Source organism: Miniopterus schreibersii (assembly GCF_964146895.1).
Source record: "Miniopterus schreibersii genome assembly, chromosome: 16".
Lineage (NCBI taxonomy): Eukaryota > Metazoa > Chordata > Mammalia > Chiroptera > Miniopteridae > Miniopterus > Miniopterus schreibersii.
This window is the reverse complement of record NC_138116.1, coordinates 24,431,644-24,453,632: the sequence shown is the minus strand read 5'-3', so window position 1 is coordinate 24,453,632 and position 21,989 is coordinate 24,431,644. Positions and strand designations below refer to the sequence as shown.

At 58.4% G+C, this 21,989-nt stretch overlaps 1 protein-coding gene across 2 annotated transcripts; it reads right to left on the bottom strand.

The window, feature by feature from the left end:
* Positions 1–2,351: 2,351 nt before the first annotated feature.
* Positions 2,352–19,830, bottom strand: ADAM11 (ADAM metallopeptidase domain 11). Of its 2 annotated transcripts, XM_081161101.1 has the most exons (27): positions 19,722–19,830; positions 19,083–19,258; positions 13,111–13,187; positions 12,847–12,913; positions 11,787–11,872; positions 11,624–11,699; positions 11,162–11,228; positions 11,026–11,093; positions 10,608–10,682; positions 10,461–10,532; positions 10,093–10,259; positions 9,486–9,570; positions 9,274–9,364; positions 9,088–9,139; positions 8,472–8,571; positions 8,319–8,390; positions 8,111–8,203; positions 7,628–7,708; positions 7,060–7,110; positions 6,910–6,973; positions 6,584–6,683; positions 6,235–6,354; positions 5,975–6,143; positions 5,771–5,885; positions 5,593–5,683; positions 4,947–4,964; positions 2,352–4,438 (listed from the first exon to the last, which is right to left on the bottom strand). In XM_081161101.1, the coding sequence occupies exons 1-27, from the start codon at positions 19,783–19,785 to the stop codon at positions 4,423–4,425; spliced, it is 2,313 nt and encodes a 770-aa protein (XP_081017227.1). In that variant the 5' UTR covers positions 19,786–19,830; the 3' UTR covers positions 2,352–4,422. The 2 variants fall into 2 exon arrangements, with proteins under 2 accessions (XP_081017227.1, XP_081017226.1); XM_081161100.1 differs by lacking the exon at positions 2,352–4,438 and having other exon boundaries at positions 4,816–4,964.
* Between the last annotated feature and the right edge of the window lie 2,159 nt (positions 19,831–21,989).

Below are 21,989 nucleotides of genomic sequence, written 5' to 3'. Positions count from 1 at the left end.
CAGGTGGCCGAAGGCCAGGACTGTGCACGAGGGGTGGCAGTGGGGGATGGGGCAGTTTAGGCTTCAGAGCCCAACTGAAGCATTGCCTAAGAAGGCAGTGGGGGCTCCAGAACGGAGCCGGCAGCCGAGGCCGCCCCTCAGACAGCTCAGAGCCGGTGAGTATGCTGGACACTGCTGTCCTTGTCTCTTCACCCAGGGAGTGGGTTCGGGTTGATGTCCATTCATGGTCAGATGGACCATATGAAGAGCTTTGTGCAAGAGCAAAGGGCAATCAAGCGTTAGGGGTGTTAGGTCAGCATTCTGGGTGGGGGGAGGTGGCTGAGTGGCACCGTGTCCCCTTATAAATAGCTGACCTGGAATGCAGCGTGTGATGGGGTGGGAGGCTCTCACCAGCGCTCTGCGTGGAGGATGTTATTATCCATGGCTTCGTGGGCCCACCGACCTCATGAAGCGAGGAGACACTTCTCTCCCAAAGGTCCAGGAGACGGTGGGCCCTCCTGAGCACTTTTGCCCTCTGCAAGGGCTGCCAGGACACGTTTCTAGAGTTGTCACCCAGGATGATCTCCAGATTGTAATATCTTAGCACCCTTGACAGGCACGGTAGCAATAGCTTGAGTCACGGCACTAACCAACGTTTATTTCCTGCCTTCGCTTTCAACACCAGAAGGCGCCTACGGAAACCCCCATGAACACTAGAGCCAAGGCTGGGGGGTGCCGAGGGTTTCTGGGCTTGGTGGGAGGTCCTCCGGCACCTGTGTGAGGTGCTCTGCAGATCTTACTCCCTTAAATGTGCCTGTGATTTCTCAAGAAATGAGAATGAATCTCCACCTTCAAAGGCCAAAATTTGAAGCTGAAGCCATTACTGACTTGCCTGCAAAGTCTTTTTGGCAGGAAGAGGCTTCCTCAGCACCGAGATCCACTCTCTCATTTTCCTTCTGAAAAGGTTGATACAAATCTTATTTCATCTACAGCAAGTTCCTGAGGACGGGGGCGGCGCAGAGCTGCCTTCAGGGCAGGGCATATCTAAGTCTCTCACTAAGTCAAGTTACAATTCCCCAATCCTGCCAAAGTCATCCTGGCTCCTTGCCTGCCTTCTAGAAAGGTACACACAGATCCCCACTGCCTTTAATAAGGTCCTGTCTGCTGCAGCTGATCCAAATCTTTCTGGCTATAGTTTCCTTTCTTCTGTCCTGCCTTCAGTTTCCTGGATTTAGATATTGCTACTTAATAGCATCAGTTATTGTCTATGCTCTCCAATATGGTAGCCACCAGCTGCATGTGACTATGAGCACTTGAAAAGTGGTCCTGACCGTGGGGAATGGGGCTGTGGTCCTGGAGCTTCTAGCTGCGCATTCTCCCCAGGCCCTTGCCTGCTGCTGCTATTTCTTGCTCCCAGTATCTCCTCTCTCTCCTTCCATTCCTTATTCCCTGTCCCCACCTCTCTCACTTATCTTTTCCCTGAACCAGCAGGACTCCCAGGCCCAAAGTGGTCTGGAGGAAAAGATACAATAATACCTATCTGGCTCAAACTGGGCCCCCAGTGCGGGAGGAGCTCTCAGCCTTGTTCAGTTCCTTCCTGTCCCCGGGAGCAGCAGGAGGAAGCAGAGGTGGGAAAAAAACAAATTCCCTGTGGGCCCAAGAACACTGTGCCCTTAGGACCAGATTAGCAGTTTTGTTCCCCCTTTCTGGGATCTCTTGGGAGGTGAGGACTGGCCTCTCTGGCTTTAACCATAGAAAGGAAGTTGGGTCTCCTGCCTTTTATTTTTTAAAAAAATGTATCTTTATTGATTTCAGAGAGAGGAAAGGAGAGGGAGAGAGATAGAAACATCAATGCTGAGAGAGCCATTGATCGGCTGCCTCTTGCACGCCCCCTCCTGGGGATGGAGCCCGCAACCCGGGCATGTGCCCTGACAGGGAATCGAACCGTGATCGCCTGGATCCCAGGTCGATGCTCAACCGCTGAGCCACACCCTGCCAGGCCTCCTCCTTTTTAGTAAGGTGCTTTCCAATTCACTTCCCCTGTGCTCTGCTTTGAAACCAGAAGGCAGTTTATCTTTGTTAGGAGAGCAGAGGAAGTGGAAGGGCCAGACCCTCCACCCAGTCTGTGTCTGATTACTGGCCGTGGATGGAAAACTACGCCCTGCCTCCTAGCCTCCCAGTGCCCAGTACTAGGTGCTCACTTCCTGCCTTCAGTGTCCATCCCCCACCCCCTCCATCATCACACATCATCATGCTCCCTCCAGGGCCATTAAGGACAGGGAAGGGTGTCCTGTCGTGTCCCCCCGTCCCCCCCCCCGCCCCCCCCCCCAGTCACAGTTTGGTAATTGACAGAAAGGAGAGGCACAGGTTAGTATGAGCCTCCAGACATGATCTTTAATTGATGTTTCTGTCCCAGCCTCCCCACCCTGAGCCCCAGATGACATATATACAGGATGCTTTATGGAGCCAGTTCCAGGCCCAGGTCAATGCAGCCTCCAATCGTTCCTGGGCGCTGCCAGGGTCGAAAGGAGGATACAGACAGCTGGGAGCCACGTGGACTGGTCACAGGAAATCTTAAGTTCTCCACACCCCCACCCCCACATATGCACACACAGACATGTCCATGTGTGCAGAGGTATTCACTCTTGTGCGGAGATGTGGATCCAAATGCTTGTGCCAGCTGCATCGGCCACCTGTGCGCACGTGTGCACCACCAGAGGGCGCCTTAAGGTATCGCAGCAGTAGTGCAAAACCCAACCCTTGCCCTTATGCCCATGCCCCAGCTTGGGGGTGCTGATGGAGCAGGACTGGCCAGAGGGGTACTCCACACATCCCCCTTGCTTGGGCAGTGCCAGCTGAAGCTCAGTATTAAGGACCCCACTGTAGCCGCATCCAGCTACCCAAAAAGGTGTCAATGGGTTTCAGTCCCCAGTTTGCCCTGAGGGGTGGTGCAGATAAATAGGGAGCCATCTCCTCCATGATTCCTCGTCAAAGATGTCCCAGAAGCAGAGGGACTGAAATAGGCAGCTCAAAGGCCCTGGGGTGTTCAGAAATCCCTGCTGAGTCTGGGTGGGTATCCCTGGGGAGAGGGGCTCCATTCATTTGTGGCTTTCATCCATAGGTAGCTTGACCCCCATCTTGCCCCTGCCATCTAGTCTTCAACAGTCAAGGAGCCAGAGCTCCTCTTTCCCAAGAGGGGGTCATGAGGGAAGGCCATGGGCAGGACTTTCTTTGTGGGAGGACTGAGGAATTCTGCCTGGCCTCCACCTGTCTCTCAGGCCCCACTGCAGTCGGGATCAGAGGACATAAGGGGGAAAACAACTGTAAACTTACTACTTGGCCCTGGAATGGGGGTAAGGAGTGGAATGGGTTTGACAGGGCCTTGAGGAATTTTCTAGAAGCTGAGGATCATACACGAGACCTGCCTTTTCCTACCTCCTCATGCACATCACAGGCAGAGCCCCTAACCCTCCAGGCACTGGGCCACCTCTGGCCTTCCCTATTTGGGAGAGTCCTCCCAGGAAAAGATGGCCCAACCTGGGACCTCTAGGCCACACCAGGGGCACCTAATCCCTGAGTCAGCCCCAGAATCACCCTTCTTGAAAGGGGGAAGGTGCCATTTTATTTCAGGGACTGTATTTTCTAGACCCTCAAATACATGCATCCTAGCAAGGACAGCAAGATGGTCATTTTAGAATTGAAGACAATCTGGGACATGTGGTCACTGTACCCATAATGTAGGCTTGGGCACGGAGCAGGCAGCTTTGGTTTGAATGAGCACTCAGACTTCTCTCCAAGCTCAGCAGGGCCGAGAGAAGGGGGCAAGCAAGGATGCCCAGCCCCTGCCTGGCTTGGGGACATCCATGTTCAGTGAGAAGATTCCAGGTGTGGTCATCCTGGGGGATGGCCATGCCTCAGTTCCTCCAGTCCCTCCCACAAATGTCAAAACATCCCCACAACTGTCCTGGCTCCAGCACCCCCAGAGTTACATTCATCAGTTAAAATTCAGTTTAAAAAAAAAAAAGTAGATTCAGCCCCTCTCCCTAAGTCCTAGAGAGCTAAAACCCTGTCCCAGCTGCCTGGTTTGAGGAAGGGCCACCCTAGGCCATGCCCACTGGGGCATCTCTTTAGCCCTCCCCCACCACTTGAGCTGTGGCAATCTGTGATGATGGAAGCTACATTCACACAGGGAGAGTTGGTGTGCAAGGCCAAAGCCCCATGAGGTGGGGTTGGGGACCATGAGGGAAATGCCCCTGGCCTGGTCCTCCCTGGTAGTGTGAAGGGCAGGGCCACAGACCCCCACCCAAACCCCCATGGGGCCAGGAGTTGAAAGGCTTGGGCCTGGAAGACATTGCGTGGTGCCTCCCTCCATGGCTGGGCAGGGGCAGCCTCCTGGTTCAGGGCTGAGATGTGGGTGCCAGGCTCGGAGGGAGGGGGTGGCACTTAGGCCCCTCCGGACCTGGAAGGGAGAGGGGGCATCAGGGAAGCATATGAGGCAGGGCCCAGAGGGAGACACCCCCAAACCCCAAGATGGGCCCTAGGAGGTCAGTGCTGGGCCCTGGAGACAGCAAGTCAAAGGCTGGCCAGGGATCTGGTGGGAGGTGAGACAGCCACAGTGACATGAAAGACAAAACAGATGGGATGCAGAGGTAGGTTCCCTTCCAGGGGATGGGGGCTGTGGAGAGGGGGGCACAGCTCCAGGGTCTATCTGGCCAAGAGTGGTCTTGCCATAGGAAGAGCAGGAGCAAATGGACCAAGGCCTGAGGGGATGGTTGGGCAAGAGGTGGCAAGGGCAGGCTCAGGACTTTCCTCTGGGAGCTGTAGTGACAGCATTGACAGTGGGGTGGGGGAATCAGCCCTTAGTTCTCATCAACGGAATGCAAGATGACAAATGAGATGGAGACGGACAGCGAGCTGAGGGGTGACGTGGCCGCCATCACACTGCCCCCTGCTGGGTCGGGTCATACCTTCCTCGCCGGATGTTTCTTCAGGAGCCAAAGAGAGGACAGGCAGAGAGAGAAAGAAAAAGGAGCCATCTGCAACCTTTTCCTCCTCTTAGGGCCCTTTAGTTCCCATAAGACCCCTTGCCCCAGAGATGGGTCAGGGGCCTAGGGCCTGGACACTAATGACAGGCCCAGGGAGAGATACCTGGGTTTGAGTCTTGACTCCACAACTCACTCACTACATGACCCTGGGCCTCAGCTCCCTCCTTAGCACACTGAGGGTGTTAGACCAGCTCCAGAGCCCTAGACTCAGATGCCCACAGAACACCGTAGGCTGCGTGAGACCTAGAGAGGGAGGTCACAGGCCCTTTCTTGGGCAGTGGTGCTCAGCAACTCTCTGTGACTGGATCACACTGAAGCACAGTGGTGCCCATTTGTCTCATTTTTCAAGAGAAGCTGGAAATCAGCATGATTAATGTAAAATCTCTGGGTTTTTAAAATATGACCACCTAATTTTTTAAAATGTTAAAACTAGACCCTATGGCTGGCTTGGACTGTGATGTGTGAGCTCCGATTTAGCTAACCTCTCAGAGAGGGCCCCTCAGATCCAACAGCCTACGGTTTGATAATCCCTAGGACACCAGGGGTGTAGGTAGCGTGTGTCTCTTACTTAAATCCCCAGCCTGTGCCTCCCAGGACGATGGCTGCAACCAGGACAGCCCCAGCAATGGAGCCAATGATGATGTTGGTGCCGCTGGGACCTGGGGAGGAGGGCAGAGCTCAGCTGGCAGGGACAGGCATGGTAAGCAGAAAAGACAGAGCCCCACCTTGGCCAGTGCCAGCCTCACCCTTATATTTCTCTGTCTCCCCAGTGGGTGGAGATGTAGGCAGGGGGTTGTGGATACTGCAGTCTTTGCCTGTCCAGTCTGGCTGACAGATGCACTTCCCTTCGTTGCTGCAGACCTAGAAGTGGGGTGCGGCCAGTCAAGGTAAGCAGGGCCCTATCCCCTCTTATAAACCTCTCCTGCCATCCCTGGTCTCCAGGCACCCACCCCATGGTGGGAGCAGATGCGGCGCTCCCCATTGCTTGGGCAGGTGCTGAAGTTGAAGGCAGAGGCTGGAAGGCAGCGATGATCCAGGCACAGCATGTTGGGCCCACAGGCTGTGCCATCCTCCACGTAGCTCAGGTCTGAGCCATCGGCCAGCTGCACATGGCCACCCCTGGGGAAACAGCATAGCCAACCTCTGGCCATGCCCCCTACCCCGTCACAGCTGCAACCTCCCTTTCCCCAGCCATGGTCCCAGCCAACACCTGCAGTCCAGCTCCTTGCCCTGGTGGTAGAAGGTGACACTGCTGATGTCTCCTCCTAGGTCCCCCAGCCGAGGAGCTCCAGAGATATTGACGCAGAGGAGGAAGCCACAGAGCACGTCCCTGTTGGGGTACCGTGGAGACAGTGAGTTCTAAGTCTGAGCTCTGACCTAACTACTAAACTTGAATTTGCCTTCTCCCCACACCCTGATTTTTTACGTATTCTCCCATTGGAACTCACAGGCACATCTAGAAGAACCTACTATTCCATCTCTGAAAAAAAAAACAACAACACCCAAAAAATCCAGGCCCCAGAGCTGGGGAGGCTCAACCAGGAACCTTGGCCACTCACTGTTTATTGCACTGGACCCAGCCTGACCCCTTGCGCCCACAGTTCCCACGCTCTGTCCCCTCCACATTCAGCTTCTCATAGCAGAAGCGATCAGCAGCGGCTGTAAGAAGAAGATGTGAGGTGTCACCCCAGTCACCCCGGAACCCACCCCAGGACCTCAGGCCTATATCCCAACATTCTGGTTGACCCCCAGTCCAGCTGGGTCCCTGAGAGCCTGGTGAGCCACACATTTGGTGGAGGGCATATTTAGCCAGAACCTGCCTCCTCATCAGACTCTGGATTCTGGGTCCTCCAGAGCCCCTTCTCCTATTCCTAGCCAGACTCACCGTGGCCCCAAAGGGCTTGGCACTGCCGGTCCCGGGTTTTGCAGCGACCTCCATAGCAGCGGCCCTAAGGGATAAACAAGAGACAAAAGGGACTGACACATGTACTGACCTGGAACGTCCAAGGGGAGGGGAGCCCCCACGCCATCATACCTGTTCATGATCACAGTAGTAACCGTCCAGCTTGTGTAGGTTAGGGGGACACTGCAGAGAGAGGGGCTGGACTGAGCAGAGCAGCCACAGGACTGAGAGATGAGGCTGGCCCCAGGGAGGAAGGAAGGGGTGACCTAATGCCCCCGAAGTGGGGGCTCACGTTTAGGGTTCTTCCATGTCAAGAACAAAGACCTGGATTGGAACTCAGACTCCGCAGGTTGGCAAGTCCCATAGCCTCTCCAGTGTCCCTGTTTCCTGCACCCACTAAACAGGGCTGGGAGAACTAAATGCCTGGCACGTAAGAAAGATTAAGAGATATTAACTAATATTATCGTCCACTCCATTCCCTAGCGCACACCGGGACCGCTCCAGGTGCTGGGAACACCAGTCAGACTACACATGTCGGTTTATAATTGAAAGAGCAAAGCCAGGAGGCATGAACGACCCTTCTCTCAGATGTGGAAACAGGCTAACGAGCGGCGGCAACGCCAGCGGCGCCGCGGAGGGGCAGCGCCGTCACCCGGCACAGCCAGAGCCATAGGGTTAGGGGCGGCCGGCCCAGACGGACCTGGCTAGAGTCGCCCGTGCAGGTCTCCGCGATGTCGCACTCGTTCACGGCCTCTCGACAGGACACACCCCGCGGTTCGTACTGCGGAAAGGACGCGTTTCAGGGCTCAGGAAGGAACCGCGTATTACCCTCCGCCTCACTGCCCCACGGCCCCGCCCCTAGGTCTGTGCCCCCCCACCCCTAGACGGCTGCTTCTCCCCCCGCCCCCACTCGCTCCCAGCCCAATCAGAGGTGCCCCCAGGACTGCTCACGGTGCCGCCCCTCCCACCCCTTCCCAGCGGGTGCCCCCCCCTCGTTGCCCCGCCTTCGACAGGCCCGCAGGCCCCCCCTTCTCCTTCTCCATTGGCGCTTTCTTCGCTCCAAGCCCCTCCCCTCCAGATTTGCACTCCACCCCCCCAGCCGTTCTCTCTAAATCCCACCCCTAATCAGAACCTCAGCAGCTGGTCCCACCTCCTTCCCGCCCCAGCGGCGGGTCCCCCTCACCTTGCAGCGGCGACAGCAGAGCCCGTCGCTGCACATGGCGTCGTGAGTCAGGGTGCATTTCTTGCAACAGTTCCCGCCCGCTCGGTTGCACTCCTGAGGGACGCGGGGAGAAGGGGAGGGAGGCGGGCGAGCCCGGACCCCCCCACCTAGATCCTTTCTCGCGCCCATCCCCGAGTTCCCTGCCTCCCACCTGGCACCGGTCTCTCACCTGAACAGAGCCGCAGTCACATTCCTCCCCTGCCTCCACGAAGCCGTTTCCGCACTCAGGGGGGTCCAGCAGCTGGCCGGGGAAGGGGTGTCGGGAGCCTGACCAGGACCAGCCCGAGCGCCCCTCCCACGTTCCCTGCCGCTGGCCTGGTACCTTGAGGGGCTTGTTGAAGAGGCAGCTCCCGCCGCCCTCCTGCAGAAACTGGTTGTACTCATCGATGCTGCAGCGCGAGAACTTGCGGGGCAGGTAGAACCTGGGCGGGAATGAGGAGACGGTGCCGCGGGGGCGCGGCCCGCGCGCCCAACCCTCCAGACCACTCTAACCCCTTCTCAAGACTGGGAAAGGGCTGCACCCGGGACTCGGTCACCCTCTCGGGGAGGCTGAGGATCTATGTTCTCGGGGACGGCACAAAAATCCTCCCACCTGCCCCCAAGCAGGAGTGGGTAGAGGACGTCGCTCCTTTCCCCTCCCTGCGATCTTGGGACTCCGAGAGTCGGAGGCGCGGCGCCAAGGAGGGAAGATGCCTCCGAACGGGGCTTTGGCGGCGCCCAGTGGCAACAGTGCGCACTGCAGTCCGGTTAGTTTCAGGGTCCCGCAGGGGAACCTGGTCTCCCAGTGCAGAGTCCCACACAAAACAGGGTTTCTTGGAATCCTGAGTGGTCCTGACAGCTGGACCTCTTGAGGCCACCAGGTCCAGACTTCCACCCAGTGCTTACTCTAGGACTCTCCCCGCCCAAGGCCTTCCCCTGGTTTAGCTCCCAAAACTCACCCAGTGTCCTCCATGATGCAGCCCAGCCAGTTGTCCGGACACTTGCAGTCCCCTGAGAGGTGAGCCGAGGGTATATAAGGGAGGGTGAATGACTGGCCCTCCTCCCATGGACACCCTCTTCATTTCTGGAGCTGCTGGGTGTGAGTCTGGGCCGGTTATGGGGCCACATGGGGTCTTCCTTGATACCTGCTGAGCTCCGGTGTTTATTCCACATCATGCCCAGGTTCTGCCCCAGCGTCTGGGCCAGGGTCACGGCCATGGCCCCCATGTTGTCATACTTGGGGTGAAGAAGATGGAGCACAAAGATGTCTACATCCCTTCAAAAGGCACAGGGCTCATGCCCTTTGCAGCCCCTCCCGCTCTCACCCCTATCCCAGCTATGACCCCACACTGCTCACCTCATTCACACCTCCACCCCTGGACAAAGAGCAGATGCCTCCCACGTAGGCAGCCCCACTACTGGTGCTCTGGAAAGTCCTGCCCCTGGAAGGGAGAGGGTTGTCAGGAAACACTCCTGCCCTACCCTTGGTGGCTCCCTTGGGCTGTGAGGGGCAGACAGGAAGCCTCCCCAACTAGAGCCCTTCCTCGAGGAGGTGAGTATTGCCCTCCATGCCAGCTTGTGATCTCAGGCAAGCCCTTTCCTTTCTTTGGGTTTGTTTGCCCATAAGCCAAATGAGAGGTTCCTATTAGATCCTCTCTAATTGCAAGGACCTTTTATCAGGCTTTTCCCCTACCAGGAAGGGACGCTGGGACAGTTTGAAAAGAGAAGAGGGAACGAAGGGGGGGTGATGGCAGAGGTGATGGCAGGTAAGGAAAAAGGACATCAGCTTAAGATGCAGGGGAGGATGCCCAGCCTGTTGCAAGTGGCTGGGGGCAGGAACAAGATAAGACCCACCAGTCCCAGGCCTTGCAAGATCACCTGGCACAGAGCAGGTAGGTGTTCAATAACCCTGAGCACCGCAACCACCAGCGAGGCTGGCAGGATGCATGGGGTGGGGAACTCACGAGAAGAGGTGGGTGGCGTCACTGGGCTCAGGGAGGCCCTCCCGCCGATAGACCATGAGCCGGGCCAGGGTCTCCAGCAGGTCATCCTGCACTTGGATCTTGTCCCCATCTGCCCACGTTTCCATGGCAACCAGCACTATCCGGGTATTGAGCTGTTCCTTATACATCTGGGCCCAGATGGGAAAAGATGGTGAGAAAGCTGGAGGGTGGGAGTGGGTGTGGGGGGGCTAAGGCTGGAAGAGGGCTTCAGTCTGTTTCCAGGAAGTAGGGGTCAGTGGCCGATAGTGCCCTCGATTGCTCACCCCAAGGATGTATGCAGCTGGGTGGGGGGCTTGGGGTGAGAGGGAGGGGAAAGGAGGTTTACTCACCACATCTGCCAGGTTCACCACGGACTTGGCAAAGTTGCTGGTGAGGACCACCGACTGGCGCATCTGCTCATACTGGAGGAAGAGTGGTGGAGGGCGAGGCTGCTTCCAGCCCCTCCTCCCAGGGCTGCCCCCAGCCTGGGAACTTACCAGCTGATGGTCATTGATCACGATCAGCTCCACATACTTGGTCTCACTGTGCACCGTAGGGTGGCCCCGGCGGACCTGGGGGGTGGGTGGGCACTTGGAATCAGTCTCCTCTATGCCTGGCGTCATGGTCAAGCCATGGACAGACTTGGGGGGCTGGGCTCCAACCAGGGACAATGCCAGCCCCCCAATGGCGGGGGTAGCATCTCTTCTCAGCCTTGGTATGAGGGCAGTTCCTGTTAGCCCACCATGGGGACATGGGCATTAGGGAATGGGGTGGGAGGCTCCCTCTCAGAGATAGTTCCCTGGCGCCCAGCCACATCACTCTGAGCCCTTCTTTGCCCCGACCATGGATGGGGGTGTCCTGCTCTGGACCACAGCCTGAGGTCTCTGCAGCCCGAGGTCTGTGCGGGCCCCGTACCTGCCTTTTCCTTCTCAGCCTCGGCCGGTTCGGAGGAGCAGAATGGGCAGGGGCAGCGAACAGGCAGTCTGGGGGAAGGGACAGGTGAGGGGGGGCACAGCCAGGCCCCTCCCCAGCCCCACTTTTCCTCCTTTACCTGGTTCCCTGCATCCAATGGGGGCTGGGAGGAGAGGGGTCCGGTAAATGAGGTGGGGATGTGGTCCCTGCAATGAAAGGAAATTAGTTCTTGGAAGGCTGACCAGATCTGCTCCGAGCCCAGCCTATGGGGGCGGGGGGGCAGCTCCAGCCCTTCCCCCCACCCCACCCCAGAGTGACCCAGAACTGGCCAGAGATCTCATGTCGGATCTGATCTCCAAGATGCTCAGATTCCAGGGTCAAGACCTGGGGGCTCCCTGAGAGATAGGGGCAAAGGACACTGGAGCCCAATGGGAGGTTAATTGGGGGACAGAAGGGACATTGGAGCTGGGGGTAGGGGTAGGGAATCAGAGCTGGGGTCACTGAGGGCAGCGAGGGAGGTTACCAAGGGAGGAGGAAGGGGCAGTGACAGCCATCAGGACAAAGCATGGCAGGGCCGTTAGAGGGAACAGTGAAAGCTCACCTGAGGGGCTTCCTGAGGCCCCGCCATCTCTCTGGGCTCCACGATGTAGGTGAAGTTCCCATCAGAGAAGACCCCACTGCAGAGAGAGAGGAGCAGCTCCCCACCATCCCCAGGCCCAGGGCTGAAGGCTTTACCAGGCTGCCCAGCCCCTCCCCATACTCACTGCAGCCCCTGGCAGGTGGAAAGAGCAGCAAAGGAATGGGGGTTCCCTCGGAGCTTCCCCTGGTAATAGCAGTGGTCTCCAGCCCCCTGGAGGAGCAGCAGAATGTAAGTGGACATGCCCCCTGCCCTGGCATGAAATCCTGGGTACACCTGAACTGCTACAGCCTGGCTCTACTTGGTTGCGCTCCTAATTTGCTGGTTGGCCCTGGTCAATTTCCTAGCCCTCTTCGGGCGCCCTTCACCTCACCTACAAAGTGAGGAAGTTGGACGACATCAGGAGTCCTTAACCATTTGTTGTGGCTGATGCAGGGACCCTGAACTCTTTTGTGAAAATAACTAGCACTCACATAGCACCTACTATGTGCCACTCACTGTTCTAAGCACTTACCATGGATTCTCTCACTCAATTAGATGAAGGCTATGGACTTACCCCCAACACACACACACAATTTCACACATAGTGTGTTCACAGATGCCACTGCCTCCGTGGACCACTCCTGGACACGTGGTCTGTGTCTGAGGAACTGTGAGCAGCATGTGTCCTCCTGGCCCAGCTCATGGGTCAGAGGGGACCAGCACCCCTCCCCCTGCTTCCTGCAGAATTACTTGTGCTCCAGTTACTGAACAGGCTGGGGGGGGGGGGGAGGCTATTTATAGATACTCATTCATCTTGGCTGGGACCCTGGGCCTCCAGGGCTGGGACCCTGGTATCCCAGGCAGCCAGGAATTCCCAGGGCCTTGGTGCTGAGCAAAAGGACATTTCTCCAACTTTCCCCTCCCAGAATGTCTGGGCATGGAGCAGTGAGGGTGCTTGAATGCCTCCATGCGGGCAGAGAGGCTGGCTGGGGTCAGGCCTCTGGAGCTGGGCAAGGGGAGCTCAGGACTCCATACACCCTTTGACATGCCACCTGACTCCGATGCTCAAAACCTCGAAGGTGGGGAGAGATGGAGGGTCCTGAGGGGCCAGGCCCACCCCAAGTGTAAAATACACCCCAGACTCCATATCTAATGGCCTTCTTCCTTTCATTCCACCTGCCCTGTCCCCTTCCAAAGGCACTCACGGTGCTATGCTGGGTTGTCCCCTCCCGGCTGAAATGGCGCTCCACGTATTTGGAGGAGAGAAGGTGACTGGAACAGAGTGGACAGGAGGAAGGACAGGTCACTGGTGGTACTGGGTCAGACTTGGGTTCCGCCCCCGCTCAGATCCAGATCCCCTGCCCTGGCCCAGCACCCACCTACCCCCCGCCCCACCAGCGAGCCAAGTCCCGGCTATGCCTTGCCCGCCCGCCTGTAGCTTTTCCTCCCAGGCTCGAGGCCACACTCACTGGTTCAGCTCCAGGTCCAGGGTGAAGTTGGAGTCGAAGGCTGGGATGACGAAACTCACCTGGGCCAGGTGGACAGGCTGAGGGTGGGGAGAGGGCAGAGGGAGGGTCAACCTGGGGAGGCCTGAAGGTGGGAATTAGGGAATCGGGGGAACCCCAGAACAGGGAGAAGCCCTGGGGAGGGCAGGGGAGGGCCTAGTCGAGCAGCTATGGGACCATTGATTTTGGGGGGAGATGCTTTGCATAAGACCCTGTGCCTTTCCTGGGGGTAGGGGCAGGAGTGAACACACCTGGGCACAGCCCACTCTGCCCTCTGGGTCAGGGCATGGTGAGCAGCGTAGGGGGCAGGTGCCAGCCCACCCTCTCTGGGGTCAGTCTCTGGGGGCAGCCAGGATGGAGAGGGGCTGCTTGGCCTGCTCACTGCCTCAGGGAGGCCCTTAGGTGGAAAAAGAAGGCCCTCAGAAGTATTATGGGAAAGGAGCAAACAGGAGATGGGGTGCAGGGTGACCCTGGGAACCTGCTGAATCAGGCGCCTTCCCTCCTGTCTCCCTACTCTGGCCCCAGCCTCAATCTAAGGAGGAGACCTCGGACTCTGCAGACGGGGCGGAGTGGGCCGGAGTTGATTGTGGGGCCCCTGGAAACTGGACGATGGGCAGATGCCATCCTGTCAGGACAAAAGAACTTGGCTCCTTACCCCCAAGTCCAAAGCGGCTCATCTTTAATATTTCAATTCCATGGTTAATTTTTAAACACGGAAGTTTTCCTGATAAATTTTTCAGAGGGGGCCTTTGCAGTGGGGCTGGGAGGCTCCAGGTTGTCATGACAACGCACCAGGCCTGAGCAAGCTACTGTGGGGGGTGGGGACTCCAGACTTGAAGCTAGTGTGCCTGGAGGGAAAGCCACCCCAAGAGAAGAGGCAGGAGAGTTGGGGTTGAGGGGGAGTTGGCCTCTCCAGCTCCCATGTCCCCACTCCAAGCCTCAGGTCCTACAAAGATCACGAAGTACGGGGGAGGCCGCCTGGGGGGAGCTGTAGCCTTCTTCTCACCCCTGTCCACGTAAGGAGACTGAAATCCAGGCCCCCAGATGAGGGTCCCACCACTGGGCCATGCAGATGTGAGGAATTTGTGCCTTTCTTTTGGGAGGAGCAGGCTGCAGGACGGAAGGGAGCCCCAATGTCATGAAATCCCATAGTCGCGTGCTATGTGGCTCCCCCATCGACCACCTGGATTTCTACTGAGCAGTTATGTGCCTGGCCCTGTTCTAAATGCTTTACAAGTATTATCATATTTGATCTTCCCAACATCCCAATGGGATAGATGCTACTGGTATCCTTATCTGACAGATGGGAAACTGAGGCACAGAGATGCTAACTAACTTGCCCAAGGTCACACATCTAACAAGTGGTGGAGCTGGGATTCAAGCCTAGCAAATCAGCTTCCAGGCCTTCTTACCCCAAAGGTGAGGAAAGACGGAAATGGCCCAGTGTCCACGAGAGGCCCTGGGAGAGGGGGTGAGGTGGGGGCAAAGGGCCAGAGCCTGGGTTGGCAGCCCTCTGAGCCAGAAGGACACTGACTCACCCCATCCCAGGCTGACTGAGGCTCCAAGCTCCGCCCTGTGCCCCTAGAGCATCGATCAGACTTGAAATCAAAAGTCAAGGGCAAGTAGTGACTGCTTCCCTCTCCTCCCCATTGACCTGGACCACCTCTGCTCTGCCCCTGCCCCTGCCCCTGCCCCTGCCCCTGTGGGGAAGAGGAGGGAGATCAGATAGCTGGGCAGCTTTGTCTGGCCAGGCCCAAATAGGGGCGAGGGGACACGGGGTTATCCCGTCTGAAGGATCAGAAAGATCAGGCAAACCCACCTTTGTCCCCAGAATCTCTGTACCCCAGGCACCTGGGGAGGATGCTCCTGCTGGCCCCAGAGTCCTAAGACTCCCCAAGCAAGCTTTATACCCATGTTCTATCAAAGCCAAACTGCTCCTGGCCTGGCCTGCCTCCTGCCCCTGGCCTGCCCCTGATTTCTCCCATTATCCCTCGGGAGCCCCTCCTGTCCCCTGTCACCTTCCCTCCTCTGTGCCTAGCTCATCACAGCTCGTGACCAGCGGCCGGGCCTCGACCCTGTGCCCCGCTCTTGCTCCCCTGCTCCGCGGCCATCCGACTCTCACATGCTGCGGCTCATTTGATCTCAACCTGCCCAGGATGTCTGGTGCTCATTTTACAAATGCCAGGCTGAGACTCAGGGAAAGACACTTGGAGGTGACTGGCCCAGGGCCACGCTGGGGAGGTGCAGGGTCAAGTCTCACTCTTAGGCTAGAGTTCGTGTCTACCATGGCAGCTACGGCCACCTGGCTGGAGTGACCATGCCCTCCCTAAAGCTTCCCTGTCACCAGCTCATCCGGCCATCTGACACTTGCTTAGACCTGACCAGATACAGGATGCAGAGGGAAGGAGGCAAAGATCCTGCTGAAGTCCCAAAACAACAAATACGGAGGCCAGGCCTCCACCCCAGACCTAAGGAATCAGTCTTGGGGAGGGGAGACAAAAGATCTCTAGGGTTCCCAAATGCCCTAGAAAATCTGAACATCCAGGCACTGTCCCCAAGATAGCCACCCTGAATCCTTCCTTCTGAACCTTCATCCTGCCATGACCTCTTCCTTACCCTCTTCTGCAAGCCCGCACCCAGCGACCCACAGAGGTGTGGCCCCTCTCTACTCCTGGGCCTAACGGTTCCTCACATCTTGATTCAGCTTTTTACATGGTGACCATTAGTCCCCTGGAGCTCAGGCTACACCCACCTTTTTCCCTGCCAGGGCTCAACACTCATGTTGAATGAAAAGGCATCAGAAGGCCTGAGTGAGCTGACTCTCTGAGCCTCAGTTTCCCCATCGGTGAAATAGGGTTGTTGTGAGGATTAAAAGAAAGCCCTTATTGTGTGATTATCATTAGGATTCGTAATAATAATAAATGAAAAGGAAGAAGTGTAAATGGTCCAGCTGAACAGGGCTTTGAGGAACTGGGTAAACTGCATGAGCTGGATGGTGGCAGATGGGGATGAGCCAGAGAAGCGGGGGCCCCACCTTGGAGACATCCTCTCCCCCAGCAGCAACTCCCCCCAAAGCCCTCAATATGCAATGAGGCTCCACATATCATTAGGGCAGTGTGAGTCCCAGATTGTGAGAAGAATTGGATGAATTTCTGATAACTGGGTTTGACCTAAATTTTTGAGGACAAAATCACTTCCTTACAGGGTCATTAGTCCCTCTGAAGACAGACTCTGGGCAGCTGGGTCCCTCTAGGCAGCCAGCAGGGGTGCTTAGGGAGGTCAAGCCCACAGGCCAGAGTCTGGGTGGGGAGGAAAGACCTCTGCTCACGTTGCCCCCCTGAATCCCACCCAGGGCCTGATGAGTAACCCCCAAATGCCCCGGTTCCTGTTTCTGATCTGACACCTGGCCCTCGTGCCAGCACCTGGCCCCACACTCAGGAGGGAGGGGAGGCCTCACAGATGTTGAACATCTGCTCTTGCTGATCCGAGGCAGGACACCTGTATACACATCATCTCCTCTGATTCTCTGATCTTCCCAGCAGCTGGGCAAAGTGACTATTATCCCCATTTTATGGATGGGGAAGCTGGGGCTCAGAAGGCACCAGCGGCTTGCCCAGGCCATGCAGTCAGACTCACTGAGGCTGTCCTGCTCCAAATGTGCAGCCTTTCAGATAGAAGTTTTTTAGCCTCCCATGTGAACTCTTCCTCTGCCCAACCTCGTGGCAGGGCTCAGTTCACAGCTCTGCAGGAGCAAGCTGAGCCCAGCACAAGCCCCTCCCAGGACACTCTCCTGTCTCCGATCTCAGGAGAGCGCCGCAACCTTGGCTGCAGAGGCCACAGTGTGGCCTTGGCCCTAGTGGGGTACTAGGGCTCCCAGCACAGACCCTGTGGCTCCCTGCCCCTGACTGCCATCTTGCAAGGACTGGTGACTGAGCCTTGCCCAATTGTCCCCCACCCCTCTGTGGGAAGAAAACACAAGCACAGTAGCATATGTCCTCAACTGAGGGCTTCCAGGGTGGCATTTCCAGTAAATGCTGGTCTCGTGGGTCTCACAGGAACTCAGCCCAGTGACTGAGGTCCCCTCCCCCAGCTGGCTCAGCTGAGGGTCTGTCTCCTGGGCCTGGGACCCTACACCCAAACTGCCCAGTTTTCTTACCCACATCCTGCCCTCTCCTTGGCTCTGAAGGAGTCTGGGTTTCCCAGGGGCAGACACAGCCCACACAGCAGCTTTGTGTGGATTAGAAGAAGGGTCCCCTCGGAACGCATGCACCCTCATGAGCTCACCGATTTCACTCAGCCCACTTCCCAGGCACCCTTGTGCTCTGAACAACCAGCGCACTGGTACACTGTGGCCCTGCTTGTCCTCCTGCCTCACCCCTCAGCTGCAGGCTCCCTGTGACCACAGGTTTCTGCACTTCGAGAAGCTCCCTGCACCTCAGGACCTCAGGCCCCACCTGCTTCCGAACTGGACAGAAGTGAGGTGTTGAGAGCAGTGGCAAAGGAGCACCCACTCTTTCTCCCTACCTGGCCCTATGCTTTCCCTCCCTCTGACCTCTGACCCCAACCATAGCATTATTCCTTCATCCTCTCTGGACATCCCCTAAAGCACCAGACAGGAGTCCTGGCAGTCAGGCCCAGCAGTCACCTCCCAGCCAACACAGCCTTGGGGTGCACAGTTCACAGGTAGAGGGACACCAGAGAAGAGAGTCAGACTAATGCCACACCTAGCCAGGATTTCCCATCCCTGGCCCTGGGACCATCCCTACTGCCCATCTACCACCTCCCAGGGAGCCTGGGTAGGTGCTGAAGGCAGCCTCCACCTCTTTCCCTCCCACCCTCCACCTCCCACTCCCCCACCGTCATCCTCACCCCCACCCCCACCCCACCCAGGCCTGCCTGTTCAAGACCATTAGCCACCCCCACCCCCCTCTGCACCGCCCTGAGTGATGGTCCATCTATTATGCATGCTGCCTTCCTGCTCCATTCCATTTCCCAAGTGCGGCCCCTGCACCCCCCACAGCCCCCTCCACCCCCCCTAAGGGCTTTTAACTAAGTACATTAGGCAGGGCCAGATGCCAGTCTGACAGATGTCCACAATGTTAGCCTCCGTTTCCCTCCTTCCTCCCTGTGCCCAGCCCAATTTACCTCCCACCACTCCAAGACCTCAATTGCCCAAACTTCCAAGCCTCCTCTGAGTCCCTCCTCTACACCTATTTCTGCCAGGCCTTCACTATCCCGCCCTCCACCTCCACCGCCCCCGTTGGCCTGGCTAACTTTCAGCTTTGAAGCTCCTGGAGAGCTGAGGCGTGCTGAATGAATATTCCATCTGGGTGATTATTATTCACATGATATTAATTAATTATTAATTGCAATTAATCTCCTTCATTCCTAACCTTCCTCTGGGAGGCAGGAGGGGCCTGGAAACTGAGCAGGACAGGGGGTGGTGGCATTTGTGGGTGTGCTTGTGGCCTGGAACCTTTTTCCAAGGCCCCACCTTCAGCGAGGGAAGAAAGAACAAGCCTAGCAGTGCAAGGGGGAAACTGAGGCAAGAGCAAGCACTAAGCTGTTCCAAAAAAGCCTACTAAGCGTGCCTGTGGCAAGAACCCAGGAACCCTAATCCCTGACTGGGCTCTCAGCTGCTTCTCCCTGCCCTTATTGCCCTAGCCAAGCCCCGTTGGGCAGGAGAGGAGTGGGGGCTGGCAGAAGACTGAGCATTTCAGTTCACTGAGAGCAGGGGATCCCCATGATGATGGAGGGGGCCTGGAGCAGGGCAGGTGGGTGCTCCCACTAGTGGGCTCCATGGTGCCCATTGTTGAAAAGGGAAGAAGCATCAGGAGCCAGCTGCTGGGAGGCGCCCAAACCCTGGCTGCCCCTGGCCTCCCTTGGGCTCTAAGGCCTGCTCCAGCCCCCTCGCCTCCCCACGCAGCCCCACTCACTGGGCCACCCGGTGGCTCCTGGCGGACCCTGGTGTCCAACTGCTGCTTCCGGACCTCGCCCCCGGAGCTCTGCCCCACCAGACGGCTGGGCTCTGTGACCTCAGGGGTTTCCGGGCCCCACAACCGGGGTGACACCCTCCAACGAAGAGCTCCAGCAGGACCCCAGGTCCCAAGACCTGGGGAGACAAGGCCATAGCTGTAGGTAGATGCCCACTGTGGGGCAAGAGACTTGGGAATGGGTTGGGCACCCCCAACCTCCACTCTGGCGTGGCCCTCGGAGCTCTGGGGAGCCTGGGGGGAGAAGATAGGATGTCCTGCGAGGAGAAGAGCCCGATGGGATAGGGAAGGGGCCAGGAGCTTCACTCCAGTCCAACTGTCACGACTGCCCCCCCAAACCCACAGAGACCTGCAGAGTCCGCCGGCCCGAGGCAGGGGGATGGCCGCGGTGGGGCGAGCGACGTGGGGACAGGTGGGTGTCCGCGCCCTCCCCCGCCCCCGCCCCCACCCTCCCGCGCTCTGGACCGGCTGTCATCCCGAGCACTGCAGGAAAATGTGGCTGCAGCAGAAAGCGCCGCAAACCCCGGGGCGGGGGCAGGGCGGGGGCGCGGGCGGGCGCGCGGGCGGGCGGGGGGCACTCACCGGGCGGGGGTAGCAGCGCCAGCAGCAGCAGCGCCGCGATCGCCCAGCGCCGCAGCCGCCTCATGGCTCGTTCATAATCCTCCGGGTCCGGGGCTGCGGCTGAGCGGCTCGGCGCGGGCGGGGGCGGGGCGCGGGCGGGGGCGCGGGCTGCGGAGCCGCGGGCGGGGGCGCCGGCCGGCCGGGGAGCGAGGCTGGCGGCGGCGGGAAGGGCGCCAGGCTCAGCGCTCTCCGGCCGCGGCCATCCGGCGGGGCGGCGGGCCGGGTTAAGAGCCGAGCGGCGAGCACGTGAGCCGAGGGCCCGCCCCCGCCCCCGGCCCCCCCAGCCCGCCGGGCCCCGGCCGCCGCCACAGGACAAAGAGGCGCCGCCCCGGGGCCGGCCTTCCCGCACCGCCTCCGCCTTCCCCGGCAGGTGCGGGGCCGGGCGCGCCCGGTCCCCATCTCGGGACCCCTTCCTCGGCCGCGCCTTGCTAGGGGAGCTCCGAGGACAAGCAGATTTTTAGGAGGCGGGAGGCAGGGTACACAGGGACCTCGGGGTCTGTCCCGGAGACTGCGCGCCTGGGGACCCGCGCGATCGGGGTGCGGGGGCGTGGCTGCCCCGGCCCAGGTTCGCCGCCCCTCGGGCGCAGGACCCGCGAGGGGGTTTCCCGGGACCCAGCCCCCGAAAGCCCCGAAAGCCCCAGTCGATCGAAGGCTTTTAGAGCTGAAAGGGTTTGGGACCAGGGACTGGACCGAAGTGCGGAGGCTGGTTCAGCCAACTCCCTCGGGGCGCCTCTGGGACCTCTTGACCACCTGGCAGAGCAGGTCACTGTGGGGTCCCCCACACCCTCCGTCCAGATCCCATTTCCATCCTACAGGCTCCTTTTCCGGGTCAAAGATGCCCCTGCCTCCAAGAGGGCTTCAGGATTTGCTGTCACCGAGCCACCAGGACCGGTTGGCCTCCCCTCTCTGGACCCCTGAGTCCTTCACACAGGGCACTGCAATCCTTCCTCCTAAACATATTAATTAGCCAGGTCGTTTACATGCTGTTAGCATGTTAGCATGCCCCATTTCTGCCCCTCCCTTGTCGGCCCAAATCTTTGAGGAGCAAGAGATACCTGTGGAGGCCCCAGCATCCCCTCTCCAGCCAGACCAGGTTGCCCTGCCTGCAAACTACCTGATCTCCCCACCTACCACTGGAGCTGCCCCGAACCCCCAGCCCGGCTACTGGGTCCCTGGGTAACATGGGACCTCAGGCTGCGGCTGGGATCTCTGACTGCTGCTAGGGATCCCAGGAGCCAGAGAACTGAGATGAGGTGGTGGGTGACCCTGGTGAGGCCCCCACCCTGACCTTGTGCCCAAAGCTAGAGACTCCTTGAACCCACCCTGGGAGACCACAGGTCACTGAGGAACAAGAGTGGAGGCAGGGGATCCCTTCCTGGATCCTCTGCTTTCCTAGGGACCCAGGGCCTCCACCAGGAATGGAGGAGCTGCCTCTGGCTCATGACAGCCCCCCACCCCGAGCTCTATTTTAGGCTCAGGAGAGGTGAGAAGGCGATTTCCCAGGAGACACTGACATCAATGCTGGGAACGGGTGACTCTCCCCTTCCAACCACCTGCCACTCCAGACCCAGATGCTCAGCAAGGTTGAGCCAGTTGTTTCTTCATTCTGGAGACATCTTGGAAACCTCTTAGGGGTGAGGGGCTCTCCACAATTACCCAGGAGGGAAAGATGGTGCTCCTCATTTTACAGATGGGGAAATTGAGGCTCTGAGAGGCTGCTCGAGCTTCCCAAAGCTGGTCAGTGAAAGGTGCATTCCATACTACAGGGTCCCATTCCTCTCTGGCCACCCCTATCCCCACCACTGTCTTTTATCTTGGACCTAGAGGAGACTGGTCCATTTGGTCCATCTGTCCCCCCCCCCCCCCAGCACCAGGGTGAGTCTGTCCTGCCCACCTGTACCATGTTCCAGTGCCAAGTCAGTGAGCCCTGATCCAACGTGCCTCCCAAAATGATAGTTGGGTTTGTCATTTCACAGTAGGGGGCCCCGGGCCCTAGAGAGTTTGGATCCCCTCCTCCAACATACACAAGACCACACAGCAAGCCCAATCTGTGGCCTGGGCCTTCAAGGCTGAAGCACATTCCTACCACTTCTGTGTCTCTGGTTCCTTGGGCTTCTTGTTGGGGAGACTTCTCTCTGGTGGCATTCTGGACCAGCTCCAGGGGAGGCTCAATCTTATGGCCCTCGGCCCCAACAGTTCCTTGTCTTCCTGAGTTCCCCAGCTCTAAGC

Excerpts from the sequence above, each read along its gene's own strand:
- ADAM11 (XM_081161100.1), bottom strand. The coding sequence starts at position 19,785 with ATGAGGCGGCTGCGGCGCTGGGCGATCGCGGCGCTGCTGCTGCTGGCG. Across the intron at positions 11,094-11,161 it reads CATTGGATGCAGGGAACCAG|ACTGCCTGTTCGCTGCCCCT; the intron begins GTAAAGGAGGAA and ends CCCTTCCCCCAG. Across the intron at positions 5,684-5,770 it reads GGAGACAGAGAAATATAAGG|GTCCCAGCGGCACCAACATC; the intron begins GTGAGGCTGGCA and ends CCTCCTCCCCAG.